Source organism: Linepithema humile, chromosome 3 (assembly GCF_040581485.1).
Source record: "Linepithema humile isolate Giens D197 chromosome 3, Lhum_UNIL_v1.0, whole genome shotgun sequence".
Lineage (NCBI taxonomy): Eukaryota > Metazoa > Arthropoda > Insecta > Hymenoptera > Formicidae > Linepithema > Linepithema humile.
Window position 1 is genome coordinate 27556977 of NC_090130.1, and position 27799 is coordinate 27584775.

A 27799-nucleotide genomic window follows, 5' to 3' on the forward strand; every position below is an offset into this window, starting at 1 on the left:
AAGAGGGGAAAAAAAAAAGAGAGAGAGAGAGAGTTGGGAGAAGATAGAAAAGGGCGGCAGCATCCGGAGACCTTCTCTCCGAGCCAATCGTGATCACGCTCGGCTCGTTTCTTCGGTGATTCCAGCGCCGACGGCAACTACGAGGTGACGCTGATGACCAAGGCCACGGTCTACTATTCGGGATTGGTCGTGTGGCAACCGCCGGCCGTATATAAATCCTCCTGCTCCATCGACGTTGAGTTCTTTCCGTACGACGTACAGACCTGTGTTTTGAAGTTAGGCTCCTGGACCTATGACGGCTTTAAGGTGCCGCACTGCCACATCGCAACGAGCACGAGAAACCGCAGTCTCCAAGCATTTAGTCTCGAGAATCTTGCTCATCATCGGTCTACTCTAACGTTATCCTTTAGCTCGTTTTTTCCATTTGTGTTTTCTTTGTCAAAGAATGCCTCCTTGACACCCGTAAACATCCCTGCGATGCGCTAGTCTTTGGACGTCACGTGATATATATTTACATAATTTTATATTCATCCATTTGCACGCATGTATACAGGGTGCGCCGAATGTTTGCATTTCTTTCCCCGTGTGGATTTTTTTCACCAAGTTGGAGTACAGATTTCGAAAAGGTGCTATCTTTCCGGACGTTCGACTTTGAATATCTTTGCAATTGTATGTCGGATTAAAATTCCCAAAGTGTATATATTTTTGCACATTGGCATTATTGATTTTTACGTTTCTGATAAATATTTTCAAGCTACTCCAAATTGGTCGAGAAAACCGTAGATAAAAAACAAATACGGGACACTCGGGACACCCTATATATGTGTGCATACGTACGTACGCATATTTGGATATTGTTACGTGGTGTGGACTGCAATGTTATTTTATTGACCATCATTCCGTCGTGATATGACGCGGTCGGCTCATTTTCCGTCGCGATATGACGCGCTCGGCTCATTTACATATCGCACTACTACTGTGTGTCCGAGAAATCGGCGTGCTCGCGAGCTACCTAAACGCATCCGTCAGTGCGGCTCGTGTTTACTGTCTAGGCGAGGATCGACGAGCTTATCCGATGTCCGCGATGTCAGACTGTAATGGAGTGCGCGTACGGGCGATTCGAGAGATTTACCGTTACATGTCGGATGGAATCGCGCAGTCAACGTTTGTTAAGCGATATATCCTGTTGCACTACGGATTAATTCCGTGATTGGAAAAAGGCATGATAATCGCGAGAAATGAGATAGAAACTTCATTGTACTAATTCTCTTACCTTTTTGACGACGAGCTGCGCAGCATCTTTAATGTATGCACTTTGCAATTTCTCTCATTTCTGTATTCCTTATAATTTGTAAAGTGAATCAGTATGCTGTAAGAGGAATTGATTTTACATACGTAATATTGAACTGTAAAGGAAGTGAATTGCATTATTCCTGCAAAAATTGTCACTTTTTTAGTTACTTGTCAAAAATAATATTAACGCAAAATATCTCGTATTTATGAATTCCTTATGTTACACAAAATGATACATGATTTTTTAAATTTTCATGAATTGATTTCATCCAATTTGTCATTCCTGCGATTATTAGCTTCAGTTCTAATCTGTGATTCCGTCTCGTTTATTTCTTAAATCTATACGACGTGTATATAAATGATTAATTTAAATAAGACATTGTTTTGTAGCGCGAAATAATCTTCTCGATCCTCGCCTCGACATGCAAGCCAAAAGAGCGATACGTCGAAGGTCCAAAGGATGCCTCGGTCACGATCGACGCGTCGAAGAGAGCGAACATCCGCTTTCCGGTCAGTCGTCTTGTCTTTTGATATTATGTTTGCAGCCGGATTTTCGAGAGCATTAAGCCCGCGTTTGCGATACTGATCGACACGCCGGCCGTGGATTATGGTTGTTTGTTTCTCTAGCTTGTTTTTTTACAAGATACAGGGCGTCACTACTCGACACACGTGGGAAAGGTATAAAATCTCGCGACAAGATTCGAGACACCATGACACACGAAACGTGAGACATTATTGACCACACGCACTTCAGATGCCACTATAGGGAATACTCCATTTCTTCCATCTGACAAAAATTATTATTTTATCTTTATCTTATCATGTTGAATTTATCAACGTGCGGAACAAATTATTTAAAAATTGTATATTCTCTCTTGTACATAAAGAGGAATAATTAGTGGGTATGACCATGCAAAAAGACCTTAATTTATATTTCGCATATTTGGATTATGCTCTAAATTATGCCGTTGTATGTTCATCCTAATAAACTTGCTGTTCTGTGGGTTTTGCTGTTTCGTATTTATTCAGGAGTGCACTTTACTTTATGATTCGCCTTCATATATATCATATTACTTGCCGCTTTAGAATAACTATAACTCTAAAACGGAATGTAGTTAAATACATGAAACGGATTAATGATAGATTTTTTGTGAAAAAGAAATGGCGCGATATGAAAAAAGGAATGTGTAACATTCCTGCAAATAAAGTCAAGATTGTCGGGTTAATAGATTTTTCGCCGCGATTTCGACATTCTATTAAGCGGGCATTTAAACGAATGGTCTGGTTATTTTAACAATCGTATCGCATGGCTTCGACTGCAAATTTGACCAACGCTGATCCAGCGAGTACGCAATTAAACGCGCGTCGACAACGCAATTTAGCCGTCTAGACCGAGCCGCCGGCGAGAACACGCGGGAAAAGTAGGACGATCGAGACGCGATCGATACGGGAAAGAGTCGTCGGTCGCGCGCGCCTGCAGCGCTTTTCGAATTTCTCCTCCGCGATTAAAATACTTGCGTCCTCGCAACACAGGAATATGACTTGACATAAAGTACGTCGCGCTTAAAAGCAATTTTCCGCATTCTGTAATATTAAAAGCCACTTAGCAGCGGAGTAGACTCGCTATTTTTTGACCAACTGAAGTAGAGACGACGTTCCGTTTACGGCTTTTTGAAGAGACTCCGCATTGTGCGCGGAATTTCTTCCACAATGTCGGTCGAAAAAAATTGACATCAAAAAGATCTTTATTCCGCCCTTGTTCTAAAGAATAGTTTTAATGCAGTTATGCACATGTGCGAAAAGATACGTATATCCTGTTTTCAGCTGCGACACACGCGAATACTTGATCTTCAATCACGCAATCATTCAATATGCAAAGTTGATCGATACGCACGTGAAATGATATCATATTGCTTGCAGCGCACATTTGAGACTTCACATTTGCAAGCCGAGTCTCGCAAAAGTCGAAACATCGATGTCACTCGCCGGAAAACCCCGCATTTCGTACACCCACGTGTACAGCCGAGCATACGCGTTATTTAACGCGCACGTCTTTCTTTTTTAGCGCCGTTCCGCAGCTCGTCCGTAAGTTCGCACACTCCCCCACCCCGGGCACATCGTTAAAACTTTCCGTCGCGGAAATTCCGTGCTTTTTGCAGCGACGCATCGCTCGTTAGTCCTGCCAACCGGATTACACGAGCCCCGCTAACTAAAGCGTTGTATTTTACTGAGCGCAGGACAAACCGCTGTATTGTTACTCGCAGATACGTGCTAAAGACGCGTAATAGGTCTTTACAAAACTTTACAACCAAGCTCGATTGATCCAGCTTCTTAATTCGTGTATTTACTATTTCTTTCAATCTCTAAATATATCTGTGACATTTAATTGTAGCTTAAACACTTTTAGTATATTGACAATCCTGTTTATTAGCTCGAAACTCGAAAATTGCGCGTGAAAGGAAAAAAATGCGTGTACTTGTACAGCGCTCCACTCGCGCCCTATCAAGCGATCCAGCGATTCCAGCTGCGCGACGTGAGATAGTATGACTTTTCGCATTTCGTCTCTCCGGGTTCCTCCTGCCGACGTGCTTTATTGCAGCAATAAAGGGCGGATCGATATTCCGTTGCACGTACGCGGCTTCTGTGCGCTCATTCGCGCGCATATCTACGCCGGCCAAGCCGGCTCGGTCTTGTCTGATTATCAGACGGTACATAATATAAAGTTCAAGTCGCGGAGGAGGATATCGGGACACATCAGCGGCCGCGATCTGACGCTCTGATAAATCGTCACGATTTATCTCAGCGCACACGCGTTTTCGCCTCGCCGCGATTGATTTCGGCCGTACTTTGTATTCGCGATGCGAAACTAAACAGTTTTCCGAGTTACATTTGTGACTTCCGAAGCGCGATTGTCATGTCAATGTTTCATCCGATCAATTAGGGACCCGCCTAATTAGCGACTCGGCGCGGCATCGAACAATTTGCGCGTTACATAAATAAAATAGCGCGAGGTCAGTGCGCTACTTCGCCCGTGTGACCTACGAGCGAATAATTTGAGCGTACTTTCTATAATGACGCCATTAATAGTGCAGTGTACTGGCTTGCCTTGCCGTCGGTTTGTTCGATGATGATTAAAATATACAAGACGTTAAATCCATCTGGCTCAATGTTTTGGTCCAAGTGCTGGTCACAGAGATATTTACGACGGAAAATCGTGAAATAAGTGCGTCAAGTTTGTTAAAAAATTTTCAGATGAGGGAAAACACTAACGAGACACCTTGTGCAACTTTATTCTGTTACCAACAAAAAACCGCGACTTGGTTATGTCAATTAGTCCGGATACATCGACTTCGCGCGTTCGTAAAAAAAAGGGAGGAAAAAAAATATCCGAATGAACCGCGCTTTTCGCTCGACTGATCGAATATCGCGGCCGAACGATTCCCGGCGGCTCCGATATTTATCCGCTCTACTGCGACGTCGATTGTCCGTGGAAACGCGCGCAACTCCTGCGCGAGTTATTGCCGGGTCAGTCATCCGGATCGAACGCACGCGAGTTTCGGTACGGACAGACGATAATAATTCAATTTCCTGAATTCCTGCAAGGTCTGAGTCTCGCTAACGGCGGTCAGCTTCTGTCCACCCTCCCCCTCTTCCCCTCCGCCCTTTTCAATCGAAACAGGAAATCATGCGAATCAGACATCAATGCAACGCCGTGCGAAATAATGTAGCCATTTACAGCTGCGATTGAAATCACGGTAAAAAGAGAAAAGTGCTTTGCTATCTGCTTGGCTTGATGATCGAATAACGAATTCAACTAAATGCATTAGCACGTATCAGTTAAAGATTGCCGAAACTAATGAAAGCATTATTACTTTGACGATTATAGTTACAATATTGCCTGAAATTTTATTCGACAAGATTTCTAATTACTGAAATTTGTACGATTACCTTCAGTACGCATCTTCAGTGTGCAGTCGATTAAATTGGCAAAAAATATTACAGAGATATTGTCGAAAAATCAAAATCAAGAGATGTAAATCTGTAACAATATTTTCGTTATCGCGATTATTTTCGTTGACGCATCCCCGGTACACATATGATAGCGGTCATAAAGCGCTGATGTAATGGAATTAAACGAAAACCAGCGCGACCAAAACCGTCTGATTCGTTAATCCCATTTAACGTATCCGTCGTAACTTCGTAATCAACGGGCTGTAATAATGCGCTTTGTGTTGCAGTGAAAAATTATATTTCTGGCAGCGCAACGTGATAACAGCGCACAATATCGGGATGACCGATGTCGGCATCAAATTGATAAGTGAAGCGAAGTTATACGCTTCGTTCACGTCACGCTGATTAAGACCTTACGCAATAATTCTTTTTCCAATACGCGCTGCCACCGTCCGTACTTCGAATCCGGTTAAACTCGAAGTAAAACGGGCAAACAAAACGGAAAATCTTCCGGCTGTAACGAATATCCGTTTACTCGTAGATTTTTTCGTGGATAAAGTTGCAATCAACTTTTCGAAAATATTTTTATACAATAACTGTTCTGCCAGACGTTTTACTAAATCGATAACATTTTTTATCATAATTGTTAGTTTGCAGTATTTATCGAAAAATCGCGCAGAATGTTTTAAACAAATAAATCGGATAGTACTGTAATTTCCTACCACCAAGTTTGTTTGCAGAAAGCAATATTTTTTCAAAAATACATATGTACGTTTTATAAAAATTTTGCATGTATGCATATTTATGCATATTTATTATGCTTACTTTGTTCTTTTCGTCTGCAGATATGCACACTGCAGATTTGATTGCATAAGTTTTTAATTTTACTTTTCATAAACCCAAGTACAAATATTAATAGAGGTAAATTTTTTTTTATATTTTTAAATCAACTCGTATACCATATATCGAATAAAATTGAAGCGTACAAAAGATTAATAAAAATTTTGCCGCAAAACGAGATATGTATCAAATATCTGCGTTAAACACGATTTAAATGCTATATTAATCAATACCGCGTAAAGATTTTTCATTAGAAGTGTTTTTCGACAAAGAGTACTTAAAAAACTTTTACCAACTCTCCGATAACGTTGCAGTTGAAATGCGATAAATACTGTAAATTACAACCGCAACTGCAATTTATGCAATACTTTTTCATTGATTTCTATAAAGATTACGCGAAATCGTGCTTTCAGCGTTGTTCCGCAGACTCTTTTATTTGATGTTTTTACGAGCACTTTTATCGTCGCACTTAAATCCTTGAAATGAAACAGCAGCATGGCGATTGATCGCGCTAACTTGTACCTCCGTCAAAAGTCATTTCGTCCAAATGGGCTTTCAATGGCGCGGAGGGCCGCAGGATATTTATCGGCAAGCAGGAAATTCCGGGGCGCGGAAAGGGCGCATCCCCTTTAAGGGGCCCTTAGGGAAAAGTATAGTGCTTTCGCGGCTTTAACTTAGCAGCGGCGGCGAGTCGTTGACTTGTTGAGTGGTTCGTGTCAACGTGACCGGGTTAGAGCGCGGCCCACCGGAGATATTTGCCGGTACGCGCGCGCGGCCGACACGCCGGCGACGCGACGGGACGCGACGCGGCCGTCGACTACCATCGACCTTATACGCCATCGGGATCGCGATACGTCGATCGCACGCCCAGCGTGAAATCCTGTCAGCGCATTAGAGTGTACAGCCGAGCAATGCCACGTGCACACGTCCGTCCACTCGACGGCATTCATGTAAAATAGGATTCTGAATCGATATCTTCGGAAATCGGCTGCTTCTGAAATAGATCTTTTCGAACCGATTCTCTTCTTTATTCGAGTCCGGCGCTCAAGCATTTGCTTCAAAAGAAACTTGATATTCTATGTAAAATGTATCAAACCGATCTGTTCAAAAAGTTAAGTCTATTTATCGCTTGAATATCGCTTGTTATCGTTTATTTTCTGACAAGCAAAGCGTCAAGTTGCAACAAATTATTGATAACGAAAAGATGCATATCGTTGATTACAGAGTGAACTGCTTCATTAATTCCACTTCAATATTCTTAGAAAATTAAATCACAAATTTATGGACTGCCTTGATAATAAAGATAGAATAAAGAAGGAAATTTGGAATATTATGATTTTAATTAAGCAACTTTCGCAGAAAAATTCAGAGTTTTAGAAAAAATTTTAGAGTTAAAATGACTCAATCAGTAGTATTATCACAATTAAAATACATGATAATTTTACGAAATTAAAATGAAATTTTTTATAATTTCGGAAAAAGAGCTTACAATTCTAGAATATATACTTTTTTCCTGCGCAATTTCTACTTAAATATTATTTTTAAAAAAGGCTTTTTCGTGTCTGCAGTAAAATGTGCATTCTCGAAATTGCGAAGTCTTATAATTATAGAATGTACACTTTTGCCTCACGTAGCAAAAAGAACGTTACGTAATAGCTGAAACAAAATATTTAGTTGGTATAAATAAAAGCCTCAGCTATAAAATTTTGTTAAAAACATTAAATTTTCTTTCCTAGTGTAGAATGTCTATGCCATTCGCTTTTAAAAACGAAACTTTATATATCTATAATTGTTAATATAAAAATACCATATAAATTAATTTTCTGATATATATTGAAGAAAGCTCTGAATTATATATTTTATTTCTTCTTTAGTAATGAATGACGCTTAAATGGAAATAGCACACGTCGGATTTGAAAGAAAATTCACGGCTGAACAAGTTAAACTTATTTAATCACTCGGCAAAATCTATATATAAAGATAAAATGGCATCCGCCTCGATGTGATGTCCATGATTTACGAACCATCTAAAACGGGATAAAATTTCTTGGCTGTTGAAGGCATCAGTTCGAATTATATTAATCATCGATAACCTCTGTCGAATGCAATTCCCATTATTATTAAACGCTCGTAAATCAAAGACTATTTCAAGTTGCGCTAATTTCAAAGAAAATAATATTAGAAGAGAAAGAAAAAGCTTTTTTACATTACTGGTCACATCAAGCGTTTCTAAGCTGCTTTTTTTCGTGAGGAAACGGAACGTTGTCGTTTATCGTTTCTATTGATGAACGTCTATAAAAAGATGGTTGCAAGAAACGATTTTAAGAAATGGCTGCGTGGACTTTTACGTCTTGTGAAGGAAATCTTCACGACCCGATATAACGGACTGCGTGTTATGGACGGCGTGAAAAAAAAAAAAAGAGAGAAAAAATATCAAGTCGATGGATGTATATATCAGAAATGGCGAGGTTGACGCCGTTATTCCTTGCCGAGTAGTGCGCACGAATTTTATACCTTTTCCATGGGGGCTCGACTTTCCATAGTGGCGTCGGCGCCTTTGTACGTTCCGCTTTTATCTCGCACACACATACACACACATTCATACTACGCATTTACAGATACATATTACGCGTCACGTTACACGTCAAAAATGCATTTTCTAGGCGCACGCGATGCAATCAGAAGTGACTTTGCATAAGATTAGTGAAAGTAAGTGCGTACGAGAGCAGAATATAATATTTGCTTTTAAGTCTTAAGGTTTGATTGTGTTACAAGTATTGCTATAATATCTTATTTTTTTTGTTTAGAATAAAACAAAAGAGAATGACATTTATTAAAGAAACTCATAACACAATACAAAATGATATAAAACTATTACATCTTGTTAAATTTTGCAGGAAGATTTATAAAAAATTGGAGCTATTTTTTAGTATATATATATATAACGATGTCGACATGCTGATAATTTTAATTTGTAATTTATTTAACATAATATTTAATATTAAAAATAAATTGGTTGAAAGAAATAGTTAAAATTTTGACTATGAAAATATCAGCTTTGCCAGAAAATACGACGGCAAGTTTAATGATTCAATTTTAAAATAGACTGTACGCATTTATTATCATCAACTTTATACGAGAAAACGACGAAATAGAAGGACCTTATATATACAGAGTTTAATCTGGAAGTCAGTAAGTTTTGTCGCACAGTAAGTTCCATGATATACTTTCCCGTGAAAGATTGCGACGCGGCGGAAGGATTAAAAAAGGATGCATCGCACCGCGGTTACCAGCCAAGCGTTTTACATACACGCAGTTCACACTCAACACACGAACACATGTGTATATATATATATATATTGTATATATATTTCGCACGTATATTTTTCGCAAGGTATACGAAATCATATACATACAAATCGTATACACGTACAGGCTGTTCCGAAACTGCCAGGCACCTTAAAGCCATCAGTATACACGAACTTTTCCACGTTTCTCAAGTTTCAGCGCGTGAGTTGACTATTTTCTCTATAATAAACTACGGAACGCGATAGAGAATCAGTATGTTGCTCGCAAAAGATGCCCTTAAACGGAAAAGGACTCGTTTAGAAGCGACCTATTAGATTGTTTATTAGAAGGTGTCGTATTTTATTGTTAGATATTTGTATATATATATATATATATTTTTTTTTTATTTCTCTTAGAGAGATCCATCGCGCGAGAGAGAAAGAGAGTTTCGGACCACCCCGTAGGCACGCATTTTACCCACACACAGAGTTCACTTGACCACGATTCATTTACACATTCTCCCAGACCATAATTATGTATGTTTATCATTGTTGGGTGTATGTAAGTGTGCGTTATGCGATAGTAAAAGCCAAGTACCGCAAGAGCTGGATGTGTTGTTGCGCGTAGGAAAGCGTTAATGTGCTTGCGCGCTAGGAAAGCTTTCTGTCTCTAGAAGGGCTGCAAGTGTGAATGTAACGCAACAAGAGGGACTGCAAACGTGTCGCTCGGGACACGGCAGGTGTGAAGGAAGCGCCCTTTACGCCACATCCTCGTATATATCGCGGCGTTTAATGGCTTAACGGTTAATAGCCCGGGTTTATCACCTGGGATAGAGAAAGGACCGGACTGCCAATTTTCATTTGCCGTCGGACATGCAATTTCCTGCCTGAATTCGGCCCTCGGAGAATTACCGTTATGCCACGTCGTCGATGATTATAGAACAAGGAGCGTACGCGAGAAAATATCAATCATTATACAGGGCATGTTATTATCTCTCCGCTAGATTTTAGTTGTCGCTCTCTTTCTGGCTGACGATGAAAAATTATATTTTTAGCCTTTTTAAGCTTAAAGCTTACAAAAGTATTAGATTCCACCTCTTCGATATCGTACTTTTTTTTTATTTTTCATTAAAAGTGTCATTTCGAATAAGAATACTATCGATTTGAAATAAATTTGTCGTATGTCTGGCAAATAAATGAGCATTACTATTCTGCAAAAAAAAAGTGGTTGAGGAATGCGTTTTGGAGAGAAAAATATGAGGAAGGATAATATTGACACATTATGGAATCAAGTAGGCAAGTTTAGCGCTAAAGGTGCCGCGTGAATATGTAGAAAGCTAGAGAGCGTATCAATTTGAGCTCCAACAATATCGTTAGGGAAAAACGTTTGAATCGATAAGGGGGCTCCTGTTTTCCGTCGCTCCAAAGGAACGCCTCGATTTTACGGGTAAATCGTCGCGATCAAAGGGACGGAGTTCCGTAAAAGTCGCTGTGTAGTTTCATAGTTTCTCCTATCGAGCGAAAGCCAAAGTAACATGTTGTTCACAGTCACTCTTCTATCCAGGTCCAGGATGTCAGAAACTCGGCTTACCTTTTCTTAGAATTCGGCTCTTTATTTTATAAATAACTTTCTTAAATCGGTAGAAACACTTTCGTGAAAATATCGGAGAGATATAAAAAATTTGATAAAAATATCAATGTAATAATATTTGATGGCTGATAGTTTTGTCAATTGCGTAATCGATTTTCGTAACAATTATTGGCTGAATTATAAGCTGTGACGTGCGTAAAATAATTATTGAATTTTAATTGCTTCAAGTCATATGTCCCTTTTTTTGATTTCTGTTTTACATATTGGGGATAAATCTAACTTTGAAGTCTAAACTCTTAAATTATATTGTCTTTTGCGTTCTATTTGTTATCGATACAGAGAGGGGAAAAAGTACGGAGGTAAAACACTCATAATTCAAACACGTAAAATACAAGTAAGAAGCATTCCGATAATCGGGCACTCCGCGCTGACGCGGGTGCACGTTGGAAATGCAGCGGTCTGTCAACGAGTAGAGCTCGGCGGAGTGTGAAAAATTGCGGAGGTTTTCAGCTCTACTTCTACTTCCGCATCCGCCGGCCCAGAGAGATCCCACTTTCCTAACCCCCTCCCACCCACTCCCGAATTGAACTCGTGATTTTTCTTTTCCTCGCGAAAAATAGGTCGCGGTTCTCGCTACGTGCTGGAACTCGGTTAAGCGTTGCGCGCCGCGCGCGTTGCACCTCGCGTTATGATTTATGCACACTTTGTGTTTTCGGTAGGTACATCCTTCACAACGTTACGGGCATAACTTGGAAACTTCGGTGCAATTACAGTGGAATTTGTTTTCGTTAAAACATCATTCCGACTGCTTCTTTAAATAACAGCAATGTTTTCTGGATTTTTATAACCGGTGCTACGTGGGCTTTACGAGTCTTCTTTATGTTGAAATTATTAAGCAAATCTTGAAGGAGATTCTTATGGCGATTTGCAGCGGAGTAGCATTATTCGTTGTCTATTATAGCTCGGCTGAAATAAATTCGCGGTTTACGGCGATCCGTGAAACAAGTATCGAACGTTCTATCGCGATCCCAGTGAAATTGATAAAGGATGAGAAACCGCAGTTTGTCCCTCCAGAAATTGGATATCCTGAATCTCATAAGTCTCGGAAAGACTGTTTCTTTAAAATGCGGTTTCTTTGTGATGCTATATTTTTAAAAAATATGAGAGATATTTTAAGGAATAATTTCAACGTTATTAAATGCACTCACGGTTAACTAGATTTTTTTATCTATCGGCAAACTTTATAAAAGTAATTGCAATGTTGAAACGATGAAAATTTTTTTTTATTTTATTTTATTTTTTTTTTTTTAGTTTGTCATAAAAATATCGGCAGTTCTACGTGCAATTTTCCGAACATTTTGTATAATATCGCGGGTTTACTCTTACTTTTCCGTACGCTCACATGTCAGATTACTCAGTTTTTTTCACGCAGGCTCATCTTGCATATACGTCGAGATGGAAGAACATGATCTTCTTATTTTGCAAATATTACATCTAGATCTCTTGGAAATGAAACTCGGGAACTGCGCCAGAGAGAAGTCACGCTCTCCGAATGAAAATAAGACCTTGTTTTTCTTTGTAAAAACGCAAGTGCAACAGATTGAATATTATGGAAACGCGAGAATAATTCTGCCACCGTTTGGTCGGGAAAGTTTTGGCCTAAGAAATCTCGCTGGGAATCAGCTAACTCGTTAGCGAGCTTGCCAACGTCTGTAAAAAAAAGTTTTGTTTCGCTGCCTGTGAAACAGTACAATCTTTCCAAAACGAGGATCTCGTTTTCACAACGAATAACGTCACTTTCTTCACTTTTTTTTTTCGGAAACAGAAAAATACATTTCTGAGGATATTGTGCCATCCATCACGATTAAAAAATAACTTTATCGAAAACTTTTGTGGAAGAAGACTCGTATATTTCTGCTCTCCTCTTCAATGCGCTCGCGTTTTTATCTTCTCTGTAGCGCGAGAGATGTTCTCGCCATTTATTGCGTAGAAAAAGTGAACAGAATAACGAGATCATCCGGAAGACAATCGTTTAATCGGTTAAATCGAGAAGCAATAGGCGTTTACTGCTGCACGCGTTTTTGAAAAGGGGAAAAAAATGATCGATACTGCGAGAAGGTCCGCACTGCCGGGATTGCCGCGAAATCAGCGAGGATTATGCATACATACATAACAAGCCGAGGCAAGCTCACTCTCGTTCCGCAAGCTCGCTTCGTTCGAATCTGCCGCAATCTCGGGACCATTCCGGCGCGAGTGCTTAACGATCTAATCTGATTCGTGCACGCGGAACCGTGCACTCGGGTCACTGACCTACCCAGCACAATTAGGCGAACTACAGAAACGTACATCCATCGAGGCTTAATGCCGCACCGATAAAGCCGTGCCGATAAAGCCCATCCCTGGATTCTCCGCTGACTACGTGCTGCATCCAAATGTCATTGAGGATTGCCGTGAAAAAAAGAGCATATGTCAAATTTTTTGCGCGCAATATGTTGTGGAAATTTCTAACAGTGGCGGTAAATTTTTTGGGACAATGTCGAAAATACATTTTCGAATATTTAACTTGGTATTAATAATATTAATGTTGATTATATTTTTGTTACAATATTGCAAATATCGATAGTGTTTTAGAATAAAGAATTTTATTTTATTGCAAATTATCGATTTATAAAAGTCGGTTTGCGAGAAATTTTTTCGCATGCTGAAAATAACATGTAAAAAGCATGAAATATGAAAAGATTTTTACATATCATTTATTATATTTGTTTATTAATTATTGATTTAATGAAAGAACTTTTCTACTGGAAAAATATCTGGATAATTTTGTTTTCTATACACTGCATATAACAGGTGCACCTGGAAATTAGTTTTTATATTTAATTGGCGTAAAATAACTGATGAATTGGAAATGTTAGCTTTGAAACTGAATAAACATTTTTATTAAAATGCTTAATTATTCTCGATAAATTTATAATAGACAATAAATTTATATCGATTGGAAGAATTTTTTTCATCAATTGCTCTTTAAACAGCTGTTTTATGATCAAATAACTTGCGAATCGTAGATTTTTCAGCGCTTCAGCTAACTGAATAAACATTCTTGTTATAAGTTTTTTTATATTTGATTCATAATTGTGTATATTTCAAAACGGACTGTTGTTTTTCGTGAACTGGACTCATTTTTTCCACACCTTATTAAGTAACCTTATTAACCTTATTAAGTAATTTTTTAAGCGCATTATTAATTAATGCGCTTAAAAAATTCTCAAAAAATTCACATAGGTTCATCACAGTGTTAATTAAATGCCTAAATTATATAATTAGATAACAGTTTATTTTGAATATTTGATTTTCATTATTTTTTGAGGCACAAAATCTCAGGTAGTTAAAATTGCTTGGACATGTTTGACCTATGAGTCCGTTTTGAGGTAATATACATATATATGCGCGCGCGTGTATGTGTCCTGCAAAGTTCGAATTGAAAAGTTGTAAAAACAAAGTCTCTAAATCAGATAAGTCGGAAATTGCAAATTTCAACGTGGAATCTCACTAAATATACCGGCCGGATTTTTCCGCTAATTTTATTTAATCCATGATTGACGAAACATTCCTGCGTAATGTCGATTGAAAAATTGTCTCAATCAATTATCGAGACCACGTGAATAACATGAAAATTCAACGCGGATTCAATCAGAATAAGCACGTCGCTCACTATCAACGTAACTTCTCGGACTGACTTGCTCACGTAGATAACGAATAATAATGTTATTTGCAATCAGGCGTCTACGCAATCAACTCCGAGAGTTAATCCAATCTCGGGCCAAGGCTAATCTATTCGGTCAATTTGCATTGCAACGACTAGACTCTCGAAGTCTCATGCAGTATTTTATAAGGTGACCCGCGAGTATTCGCAAGATATTTAGAGATTTGTGCACGGATTGTATGCCTAAAAGCATGTTAGTAAGGACAGTTACTTGCGGGACATTTTGTAAATGTAAGACAAGATTTTCAAATCGGATCTTTGCGATATGCAAATACAGTCAAAGAAATATTACATATGATATTTATACATTTTGCGGAAAATATTCCAAATATTATAGTTTTGTCAATAAAGTCAGATTGGAAAATATTCCAAAATATTTTTAGTGAACGTGAGAAAATTCTAAAAATGCTTTTGTCATTTTTAGTCAACAAACTCGAATTCAGAAATGTTCATTTAAATTAATAAATGCAAATTCCAAAATACTACGTTATTTTTAATCGACAATTTTGAGCTCAGAGCTCAAAATATATTGAATATTTGTAATTTGACTGTAAAATCGAAGAAAATATTCAAATTTTCGGAGGATTAAAAAGGTTACATTCAAGCATTTCTATTTTAAAATTAAATCCAAAGAATATCTCGATCGCTTTTGATATTAATGTCGGTCGTTCGATTGTTTGAAAGTGCACAGTGTAAGTGCAAGCGTACGTGTACATATATCTTCTCGTGTGCAATCAATGCGTGGTGACGATGCTTTTATCGGGGAAACCTGGCACGCCTATTACTGACCGTACCGTTATCTTCTCGCTGAAGACCGATGACGAGCGTTTAGCATCCGTGAGATTTTTCCGTGGCGTAAAATGTGGGTCGCTCGATAATTGCCATCGATCTGACGACGCTATTTCAACGTGGAATTCATTAGCCCGATTTATCTCGATCTGCTAGTTCTCCAGGGTGCTATTTCCGGTAGGCCACTTCCCCCTTGCGCGATGATACACGAGCAACGTTCCCGATTGCATAAACCCGAGGGGTCACGGGCTTGATGGACGTGCGACGCGGAAACGAATTATTTCGCGAACTCGAGAAATCACAAATAGAGACAATTGAAAATAGCGAACAGTTGAGCTAGCTAACTTTGAACCAATTGCATCAGTATTAATTGCAGCTAGTTTTGATTAATTAAATTCTCTGTTGCATCATAAATAATGTTAAAGCAAACTTGCTTCAGATTTTTTACACAAAAAAAAACCATGCAATTATAATTTTATAAAATATTCCGGTGATCTTAGAAATATTTTTTACCTTTTTCTCTTACAATTTCTTGCGTAAAATGTTTGCATTACCATTCGCCATCTTTCAGTGAGTAATCCAAATGACACAAAAGCTTTTTATATGCATAATTGCACTATATAGAAAGAAAATAAAACGAATGGCACCACGTAGACACATTAACTTCTAGCACAACCGGCCTGTTTTTTTCTCACTTCTTTTTGTGATTCTTTATTTTCACGATTGTCAGCGACACTTTAGGAACTTTTTCAGAACTCAAACCGGAAGCTTATTCAAAGACAATTTTATTGCGTGGAATAATTTTTTTATTACTTTTTTGTTACACATTTAAAAAAAGTATTAAACATATTTTTGCAAAATACATAGAGATATTTTGTTAGTAATGAAATTTTAATATCTTCTATAATTTCATATTTATTGTTTAACGAATAAATAAATTAATAATATACAAACTTAGCTAAATTTGATATTCTGACAAAGGAGATTAGTTGCTCTAAAGAGCGCATGTGTACGAGAAAATGAAATTTTATAATAACTTGACGTATAAGTTTTCAAGAGTTCAAGGATTGCCATCTTTGAACAATCGACTTTGTCTCAAACGCGAAACTTCGTAAACTTTGATTGATTGTCAAGTAGTTTGTTGAATCTTGAGATCGATGTTGACGCGCCTTACTCGATATTCAATAATGATTTCTCTTTATCTCACTCGATAAGTAGATTTGTCTCTTATTATAACAATTATCGCGACGAGTTAAATGAAATGAACAGTTACAAACGAGAAAATGACATTTTTGTTCGATCGGTTTGATTGTCATTTCGCCAAGGAACGGAATATTTTTCTTTTTATTCGTTCAAAAATTACACTTTAACAAAAAGAAAGGAACTCTGGGTGCATATTGCAGAAAAAAATTTGTAGATGAAATTTGATACCAGTTTATTAACACCACGAATTTTGCGCATTTCTGCAAATGGCCATTTATTTTCTGCATTTCACGCTCAGATTAAATCAGAGTTGGAAAAGTTCATATTTTGGGGCGCCTATGCAGTCAAACGAAAGCGTAAAACGCAGTTATAAAAGCTCCGGTCCGCGCTCGCAGAAACGAGGGCGTTTGCTGGATGGCATTATGCAAACTACGATTTCATTCGGTTGCAAACACGTGGAATTTATGCGCCAGCTAATATCATGCAAACCACTTTGCACAGCCCGTGCGTCGTCCACTCAAGAGACTCCCGCGCGACTGCGACTATTCGCGAGAGAGTTACGCAGCTGTTGGATTTTTCAGAATTCCGTCCACTTTCGTATACTGGCAAACTCGTCACATATCAACGACTGTATAAGAAAATTGCAGCACAAATGACATGTTATATTTTAGAGAAATACCGCGTTACGCAGTTATTACGGTTATAAAAGAATACGAGTGTTAGAACTGTAAAACGACTTCTTATTTTAAAATCGAATATTTTTGTGTAATGCATTGTAATCTGGCTTTGGCATTCAATTATTTGAATAATTCGCATAACCCAAATACTTTGAATTCAGATAAAGCAAATGTAATGAATGTACTTTGAATTTCGTATATATTGTTCTTAAACAAAAAAATTGGATTTTCTCCATTGTACTTTTGACACACTCGGAGAATTTGCATTAATAAAATTAAAGTAATCTTCAACCGGACTTCGGTAGACAAAAGGTGAAAGTAATGCAAAATTAAATCTGTTTAGAATGAGGAACGCTCGTTCCGGAGAGAAAACTACTTCCCTCGTGAAATGAGAATTTCGCAAATCTCGAGTTTCACTTTGCGAATCTCGCAAATCTCGCGATTATTCATCTTACACAGCGGCTCGTTTCCTCGCGATCCTCTCCCTCAATTACTCATCGTGCGGCCAACTTTCGGAGATAATTAAAGATCTCCGTTGTCCGAGAGTCTCTCGATGAAGTGCGCAAGAAAGAGAGACAAGGACGAGCAGCGGCCGCGGTAGTGAAAAAAGGACGGCAATTACCGCATCCATCATTCGTCGACCGCAATTCATCATACGCCGTTCCGCAAACGCGTCATACCGATAGCTAATGACAAAAAATCACTGTCCCACGGAATCGATTCGTCTGTCCATCGCGACTTCTTCGTCGATGTCAAGTGCGCCGACAAAAAGCCCAACCGGTCCGAAGAAACGCAATTAGTCGACGCGACGCGGACGCAACAAAATTGCCTCGCCCGCATTCTTCCCGTTTTAGGCGGAGACAAAGAGAAAAGAGCAAAAAGAAATACGAGAACATGAGAAGATACGACTGCAATCTTTCACAATATTATTGGCCTTAAAACATAGAGCTTTTGTCGAGAGAAAAAAAATATTTTCAGGACGCGGCATGCTTTTACGTTCAAATATTTACTCACATTCTTTTCTACGTCACATCACGTCGACTGCAGGATGTAGGACGAAGGAGACGAAGTAGACAGAAATATTAAGAATATGGAAAAGGTGGTGGCCTTTGACGATATTATTTATTTTTGATACAGTTTTTGCGCAAGAAGGGAAGATAATTTTTTTTTTTGTTGAAAGTGTAATACACGCGCGTCGAATTATTTGTATCCAGTATCTATCCGCTTTCTATTTGCTTATCGTATTCGCCGATGTTGAGTTCTCCTGTTCTCTAATCGGGAAAGTAAGCGCATCAAAATGCATTGCGATACGGCTGCACGCACGCGAAGAGAATCCGGCGAGTGTTTTAGAATGTTAAGTGGCGGTGCACTCACGCCCGCTCGGCCGCAAAGTGCAATTTAGCACTGGGGGCTCGCGATGCGAGATTCCACACGCTCTCTATTGCGAAACACAGCACCCCTATCACTTTTCGCCCCGTCAACCCGCACATATCTCTCCCGGGCCTCCCGTCTAGACGCCGTAAGCTCGGCTATCTAAACTGCCCCATCAAACCCATCCCTTTCGTACGCCTCTCCATCACATCATCCTTATCGCGTCGAAAGATCAACGCTAATCTTTCGATCGGCGCCCTCCTGTTCGCGCTTCGTGCGCCATGCGAGAAATCGATCCGCGCGAAGTGATGAATCCGAAATTGTTTACACGAGAAACTTCGTCCCTTTTCTGAAAGCTGAAAGCGGGATAAAAGTGGATACGGTATTTTTGTTTCTTCCGACGAAATCTAGGTAACGCTTAAAACTGCTTTCACTATTGATTATCTCTCATAACGAAAACAGTAGGGGATGATGTGGTAAAATCGCGCGAAACTATCTCGCGGCTATCTCGACGAGCCAATTTCCGACATACGCAATAGAGCCGTGCCAGCTGTCTCGGCGGCGATCCTTTCCGACATGGATTCGCAACGCGATGTCATCGCTCTTCTCCTCCGTCAAAGTCAATAAAGAGACGAGTACCGCGGCGCGCTGTTATTTCTAGCGAACACTCTTCACCGCCGGTCTCTTACACGGTTTACGGCGCGGAATTATACGAACGCCACTATTTCTTTGCACTCGTCGACAGAGCACATCGCCGGCAGGCGCGGAAATTTCAAACGGCCGATATCAGCGCAAAGAGAATCCATGAAACATCAACGGCGTATCGTTTGACTGATGTCATCATTCCAGTCATTTGCGCCAGTCGATTTCGCCCTTCCCGAGTTTGCAGTTCTGAAAGATCTCGCGGAGCCTTTCATCACGCTGCTTAAAAAGTGCACGTCTCGTCCTTTGTAACTTTATACGCTCTCGCGTCTGTTCTTCTTCTTTCCAACTTGCGAGGAAATGTTCACAAACCGACGGACTTCTGTCTTCCTTTGTGCGTCGGTTAGTTTGAAACGAACGGGGACGCGCAGTTTGGAAAGATGCCAGGAAAGTGTTTATTTATTTTGGAGAAGTTTGAGTATGTGACACGTAGAGAAAATAACACACATCGTACGCGTGCAGCAAAATTTTCGAAATGTTTCTTGATATTTCAACTCAACCGCGAGTTTGCGACAAGTTTTTATCTTTTGACAAAAAAAAAAAAGGAATTGACACTTTTTTAAATGCTCCAATTGTTACCGCAATAATTTTATGTATGTCATGAAAGAAAATAACGAGTGGGTGTGTAAAATTAATGTGCTTGTGTATAACGCGATATGTATTTCGTTAAAAAAGCGACAGCTTAAAAAAAAAAGAGGAGAAAAATGTGCTCTGTGTTAAATGGATTTAATGATAAATAATAATAAATGGATTTAATGATAAGTAATAATTGTTATAGAGTGATATCACGCTCGAATGCTATTAATTTTCACCGTGGAACGCGAGAGTAAATTGGCGAGATAAATGCGCAACGGGTGAATCACACGTAACGATTACGAGACGTGCAAGATAACGCAATTTTTAGAGAAAAAAGATTACGCGACGTGCTTCGACTGGCAACGCGCATTCTTTAAATTCCACTTTCGTCTGGCTTCCTGCGAGATTAATGTGGCACAGTCTTGTCTACACCTCAAAGGATCTTTAGCGAAGTTCGTCGAGATCAGATGGTGCGGTACCCTTTGCACGCTGCCTTTAATTAATTCCATCCGCGGCACCTCGATTTTGTGTGAAACCTAATTGAAATGTTATTTTGTAGAGTGGGGTATGTGCGCGCATTACGGCAATTTTCGTTTTCGGAATTTCAAGCGTCTACCTGTGTCTACATATACTATAAATTCCGCTTGTTATAGAGAGAGAAATAAAATTACTTTTGACACGTTGCTGATATTGAGTAACGCGCGAATTCGCGAAACTTCGCACTAACGTACTTTGTTCTTGCGATATTTTGTTCTCGCTAATTCCATGACGGTGGAATTTAATCTCGAGGTCCGAACTTCTTTTCGGGAGGAGACAATTATTAGATTCAAGTCGGAGAAGTGGGTCGTAGTAAATTACATTACTCGAGCTTTTGTAGCCGTGCAATTTCATAAATCGATAAGAGACGGGAAAGGAAAAATATGAGTTTGCTGCTAGTTTCTATTACATTTCGCGACATGTGAAACTTTAATTTTAAAGATAAATTGCTTCTTGAAAAAATTTTTAATGAAGTTGTGCTTTTTGCAAAAAGGGACACACAGGTGATTTATATAGCACGGGGGGGGCTACACGGATTTATACTCATGAGAGTGGCTCGTCAGATTTCGAGGCAATTCGGGGCGATTGCATTCTTCGGAAACCATGACCGCCAGCTGCATCGAAATTGTTTGCCGGCTTTAATCTCGCCGCGCAGCAGTGACAAAGTATCGTCCGCAAGTACGCCGTTACTCGAATCACTGGAGATGCGCGTCCGCGTCCGACGTATTTTACGGTAATACTACTGCAGCGAGCGATCGCCCGGGCCAATGGTTAGACACTTACGTTACATTAAAGCCGCCGCCGGCTTTAATCTTGCTGCATGTCGCTCGAATGGCACGGCACGGAAGACAATGTGGCAACTAACTGCGCTACCCGGAATAATTCCCGAGGAATAATTGCTGCAAACTATTTCTACGTCGGACATTAGTTCGACAATGGTCGTCCGCGCAATTCGTACTATCTGTACGGTGAATTTTCCAACACCCCGCAGAATGTACACAAATGCTCGCCGCGAAAAATTAGCCATAAAAATTGTAGAAAGTCGCGTCTTTTTTTTCCCCCGAAAAAAATCCGTAGCACGAAGCTTTATATAATTGCGAGTTTCACGAAATTAGAACAACCAATGTCACCTCCTGCCCGAAAGTAGAGGAAACGGAATGTTGTGTAAAAGGATAGATAGAGTTCGTTAGAGACAGTCATAAGCCCGCAATATTTTTAAAAGAGAAACAGTAGTGACTATTACAGAAATTGGGGTGGAAATCGCCCGAGTTCCGAGAGTTAATTTCTCTTCTGGGTCAGGACAGGAATTCCATCGACCTATTTTCCGTGCTAGTCCCCGCACATACGAAGCTTCCGGCAGTCTGCGGGTTGAAAGTTGCCATCAACGATTTCGAGACGAGCGTTTACACCGACGAAAAGTTGCGGCCGAAATGCAATGTCTCGTTAGCGTTTAGGCGCATATAGCTGCTGTTAGCCCCGAACTCACTCGAGCGAAAACCCGCGATCGAGTGCGCTAGTGTCTGGTTTCTTTCTTTGACTGCGTGTTCTTTTTACTCTGCAACATGGTGCACACATAGATGTCGATATATATATTTATATATATATATATATATATAAAGGCGATATACTCCGCTGATCTAGTTGCTGCTCTAGAGTGTCCTGTTGTTGCGGACCACCACAGTCGACGCTCCGTTTCTTGATTCCTTGACAGTTTTAGATCTCTTGCTCCCTCTGCGCTTCTGCGAACACCAAGTGCATCTCAAGACATGCACTAAAAGTTCATTTCAGAATTATTAATGTTCGTAATTAAGCAGTTGATCGCGAGCGTGCGATCGCAGACCGAAGTCGCTACGTACACGAGCGATGAAACGAACGATATGTCGGATCGATTAACTTCGAGATTTGCAATTTTTCTTCATCAAATTTTCCGTCCGTCTTTGCGTCGTGTTTCACCATCTCTCTCCGACTGCACGCTCGCTACTTCGGAGATGAATTACGTGGGCATGGCGTTCGAACGTTTCAACGACAGCGAGCACTTGACGCACGCGAGCTTAATGCCAGCCACTTTTTCTGTCACGTAGGTCGATCTAAGACACATGGACGAGAAATCCGGGAGCAACGTGGTGGACGTGGGGGTCGACCTGTCCGAATTCTACATGTCGGTAGAATGGGATATTCTAGAAGTGCCTGCAGTTCGGTAAGCCCCTCTTGCGCTTCACTTAATCCTTAATATTACCAAAGTGCTTCGTATCATTTGCGTTTTAATAACAATCGCGCCAATGATTACAACTGTATTAAGCTCATTCACTCACACGCGATATTTCGTTAAGATTTTATCTCGAGGAAAAGTCTGTTTTTATACGATGTAACATGTGCGCGCGCTTTTACAGTTTATCCCCTTTATCAAAATTTCAATACTGATATGATAGCTACTTGCCGCGTAGCTAATCTATTTTGTACGGATAAAATCTCAATCTAATCCATGAGATTCCCGAGTATAGCGGAAGCGCCGGAATCGCAAATCGCGTATAAGAGAGGCTCCTCTCTTTTCTTATATGAAATGCTCCTTCGGATTCAATATGCTCGCCTGGCATAAGCGAGCGGCTGCTTCCGGGCACGATTCGATCCTCGATATTCAGCGTACCGTGCTGACGGCCAACCGGGCTTCAGCTTCCGGAAGCTGCTGTAGTGGCAGAGGCAAGGATATTTTCACAGATGCTTGAAGCGACTCGCCACTAGAGACGTTCGCGATATTCCGTAGTATTGACGTTTTATCGTTTGAGCACTTTTGGCACTCGATAATGTGTGTTTTCATTATTACTTGGATTCCGATACTGAAAGTATCGATAATTTAAGCGTCCAAATTCGTGAGAAATTCTGATCAGCCGTCAGTGCGGAAACATAATCTCGACACTGATAACATTTTGATATACGACGGCGAGGAATGCCGCTGATAATTTCAAATTGATTATAAATTAACTTCAGAATAATGTTAAACTAAATTTAATTGTGCGTATTAAAATTAAATTAGGCCGACAGAAGCAGCAAAGTTTAGATTAACTTTGAGAAAAATTATCCATCTCTAAATTTTCTTGGGATTTAAAGAAATTTTTTTTCAAATTTATGTTTAAAAATTGAAACCAATTCAAATTTATTCACGAGACAAGACGTTACCGATCCCGCTTTTGGAGGCCATCGGCTTTTTAAGGGAGGAGGGTGGAAGGGAAGGGTCGAGCCGAGTTACCGACTTAGAGGGATCTTCGAGGGAGTTATACGAGCCCGCGAAACTTTCCTCATAACTCTCGCTCACAGCCGACTCTACTTACTTAAAACGTACTTATTGTCGGGTACAAACCCTTCACTGACCTGAATAGCGAAATTTTTACCGCGTTCTGTGCGCAATTTCTTTTTTTCTTCTTTTTTCTTTACTTCATCACTATAATCTTGCCGCTACTCTCCGCTCGTTCATCGATCCGGCGATTAACCGCAATGTTTCCTTTCCTCCCGCAGAAACGAGAAGTTTTACACCTGCTGCGACGAGCCCTACTTGGACATCACGTTCAACATTACGATGAGGAGAAAGACCCTCTTCTACACGGTGAACATCATCATCCCCTGCATGGGGATATCGTTTCTCACTGTTCTCACGTTTTACTTGCCGAGCGACAGCGGTGAAAAGGTAAGTGCGTATTCTTCGCGAGCAAATATTTGCATTCACTCTCGCGTTTTCATGAGTAGCTGAGATACTTCGCCAGACACATATTCAATTCATGATAAATTTATTACATTCGTTATTTCCGTATTCGTACGAAAAGCAAATTAAATTGTTTCTTCTTATTTCAAATCTTTGTCGAAATGTAAAAGTGCATTCAAAAGATCGTAAGAATTTTGGAAAGATTTATGTGAATACATTGCCGTATAAGACACGTTTCCTATATGCAATATTTGCGGAAATACATAACGCGCGGAACTTTCCTTTTAGAAAAAGAGTGGCGGAGCAAGAAAGAAACGGAGAAAGTCACGATTAATCCCTTTATTCTCGGAAGCGACCGCTGGGCGGACGTGCGTGAAATATGCGGCGAATTAGTTCTCTTCCGCGCGTCTGTCGGCCTCGTTATTTTCTCTTATCTGTAGGCAAGAGCTAGTAGGTGGTTACTTTTGGCTCGACGGCGCCGGCGATTTTTCATTTCCACCCCGGCCTCATCCCGGTCGACTTTCCGCCAACGCGCGCCGACTCGCGCCCCATTCTCGCTTAAGGAGAGATCCCATTCCATGTCGTTGTCCAACACGCCACGAAGATGAATGTTCCACGCGGCATATTGGCATGGATATTGACATTGGCTATTTTCGGACATTGGATTTTTTGGATATTCCTGCACGTCCCTCGATATTTCCGGACTTTCACTCGGATATTCTAGGCATTGCATTTGATATTTTTAATGTCTCACTAATGTTTTTTTCTATTTTTTTTTTTTATATTTCTATCTAAACATTTCTTAAACTTTATTAGTACATCCTTGGACGATCCCTTGGATATTCTTAAACATTCTGGATATCCTCGCTTTACAACCGTGCTGTGCGTGATCTTACGCATTTCCTCCTTGACGAATGATACTCTCTCTCTCTTTCTCTCGGGAAAGATTCAACCCGCCGAAACGACGCTCACAGCTGACGTCCTTCCCGAAAGCGCCCTTCCGCGCGCAGAGTTATCGACGTAGCGCGGCATAAAAGCTCGGTCGTACATTCTCTGCGCGCTTTTTTCCCCCGTTAGCGGCGGCCGCGGCACGTCACGACTTGCCACAAAGGTTACTCGTTACGGTGAACTGGCATTGTAAAATGTTTTTTCTTCCCCGTTCCCCGTCGGCTGGCTTCTTTGTTTCTCCCGTAGCGCCGGCCGCGCGACCTCGCGTTTCTCCTTCCGCTTCTCTGTATCCCTCGTTAAAAGAGCCACTGACTATTAGTCGTGCTTGCACGCAGTTGAAGAACTATCGACCGCGCGTGCAATTAGCATTCGTCATTATGAAGAAACGAGCGGCAGTCGATTGTGTCCGGAAGTACCGCGGGAAAGTTAATAGGAATGTTTGCGCACGACTCAGCGTGTTTGGTCTCCTCTCATTAATCCTTTCAACGTCGAGTCTTCGTTGACTGAGAGAAAAATACCAATTTGTCACCAGCGGCTCTCTACATGGCCGTGCGAACGCGCCAAGAATGTTTAAAGAATTTTTTTTCCGCATGAGCTGACTATTTCGAAATACGAATTTGTCGTTAATTGATTTTTATGCTCGCCAACGTTCGCCGAGTATCTCGAGTCGCGCGGTTTTTCTCCACGCCCAATATTTACTCATCGCGAATGAATGATTTTATTTTCTAATCGCATAAAGAATATTTATACAGGGATATTCCGACAGTGTTGTCACGTTCGTTTGCATTGCGCCAACACGACTGGTTCCGCGCGAAAAGGGGCAAAATATTGGTAACCATATATTCCATTCGTTTCTCCGCGACGCTACGCGGATGCGATTCAACAGCGGGACAGGAAAGCTCGGAGTCAATCATTCATTCTATCTTTAACCGTCTATTGATTTTGCTTCCGAGAAGCGAGAAGGAAACGCGAATCTATTATGAATCTGCATCCGCCGTTCTCAAGTAAAGACGCAGACATGAGACACCGTTCTGTTTACTTCGACGATGTCTAAAAGATATGAAATATGGCGCAATATATTTATAGTTTTTGCGTCACTTTTTATCATTCGATTTTTCGCATCGCGCTCGCGCGACGTTTTTTTTGGGAACCGAATAAAAGCTACACGATCGATACGTTATTAAATATGCGATATTATATGAATATTTAATATATACGATACTAAATATTTATAAAAGCATGAAAGACATAGAAGAATGCTTGATGAACAATAGAATTAGTGATTTTTCGTAACATACAAGAATTTTCTCGAATGAGAGAATTTCCAATAATTTTGAAAAGCTTATTAATCGCACTATTATATAACCGAACGAAGAACCGTGCGTATTCTTGTTTCTAAACTGTCAAGTATGCAATTTTTAGCAATATCTCTGGAGATGCATCACACGAGACGTGTCACGAATGCGAATGTCCGACGGGAAAGTGGCATGAAGAATTCGCGAACGACTTTTCGCGAATGCATCTCTCGTTTGGATGGCTGTCGAGTCGAGTGCTGCTATCGCCATTCGCGCTCCGGAATACAGATCTTTCGTCATTCGCGCCGCGCGTGCCGGAAAAACGCAAAAAAGTTGTGCAGGCCGTGTGAAGAGTCGCATATGTCTTCGGAACGTGTCAACTAAATAATACAACGCTTGCTCAAATAATAATGACTGTTGATAATATTGATTGACAGAATTTCCTCAAGTTGCGTCTTAAATGCATTACACAATATCTCTCTCTCTCTCTCTTTTATTTAATTTTAAATAAATAAAAATATAATTTAAATTAGAGCGACGAGTATTTATATTTTATCAGAAATAGATGTAAAATGTTAATTTAAAAGTAATAAAACAGTGACAATAATTATACGAATTATATGAACAAAGATAGATTCCAAATGAGAGATACTATAATTATCTGTAAGCGCCGCTTTTGGTATACTACGAAAATCTCTTGAAATATTAAAGCAACCCTTATTACACACGCTTTGGAAGCTCTGCAACCCAAGCACGACATTGTAAGCCAGCTTTACACTTGGACGTCTTCTTGCGGGTTTGCTGGCGTCACGTCGTCCTTAATAATAGTTTGTTCTTCTTGCCGCGCAACACTGAAACACTTGCGACAAATACAACTGACGCGCGTCTTAATTGGACACTAATGAAAGCATCATCTTATAAAATTTACGTTATCAAAGTGCCGTAAATACAGAGGAACGCGAAGGGAAAAACTGTGTGCGTGGAAAAAAAGATGCAAAAAGAATTTTCACAAAACATTTGTGTGCGGGGAAAAGTGGAAAGTGGTAGCGAAGAAGAAAAATAAACTTGGTTGTAGATTTTCGAAAAAATAAAGCCGCGCGAGAGCGCGCGTCTACTGCAGCTTCTAGGCACGTCAATCAAGCAGAGAGAATCGATAAGCAATATCGCGGTTCGGTGATTGACCCGCAGCGACTGCGTCTACCGAAATTGCATACTACGTGCATTCCCCGCCTCGCCTTTTATGATGTACGTGCCTCATGACCCTGTGCGCCGCATCGTTTAG

The 27799-nt window shown here is 40.2% G+C and overlaps 1 protein-coding gene across 10 annotated transcripts in view; it reads left to right on the top strand.

Annotated features, from left to right (window-relative positions):
- Positions 1 to 27799, top strand: part of nAChRalpha4 (nicotinic acetylcholine receptor alpha4) — a 163586-nt gene that overhangs the window by 99428 nt on the left and 36359 nt on the right. For 8 of the 10 annotated variants that reach the window (XR_010888921.1, XM_067350922.1, XM_067350928.1 and 5 more), the window contains 2 exons: positions 22662 to 22777; positions 24091 to 24259. Coding sequence is in view for 9 of the 10 variants with exons in the window: in XM_067350922.1 (XP_067207023.1) it covers positions 22662 to 22777; positions 24091 to 24259 (285 nt within the window). In the remaining variant the exon portion in view is untranslated. Of the gene's footprint in view, positions 1 to 125; positions 307 to 22661; positions 22778 to 24090; positions 24260 to 27799 lie in introns of all 10 variants that reach the window. The other 2 variants (XM_067350924.1, XM_067350927.1) reach the window with 2 other exon arrangements.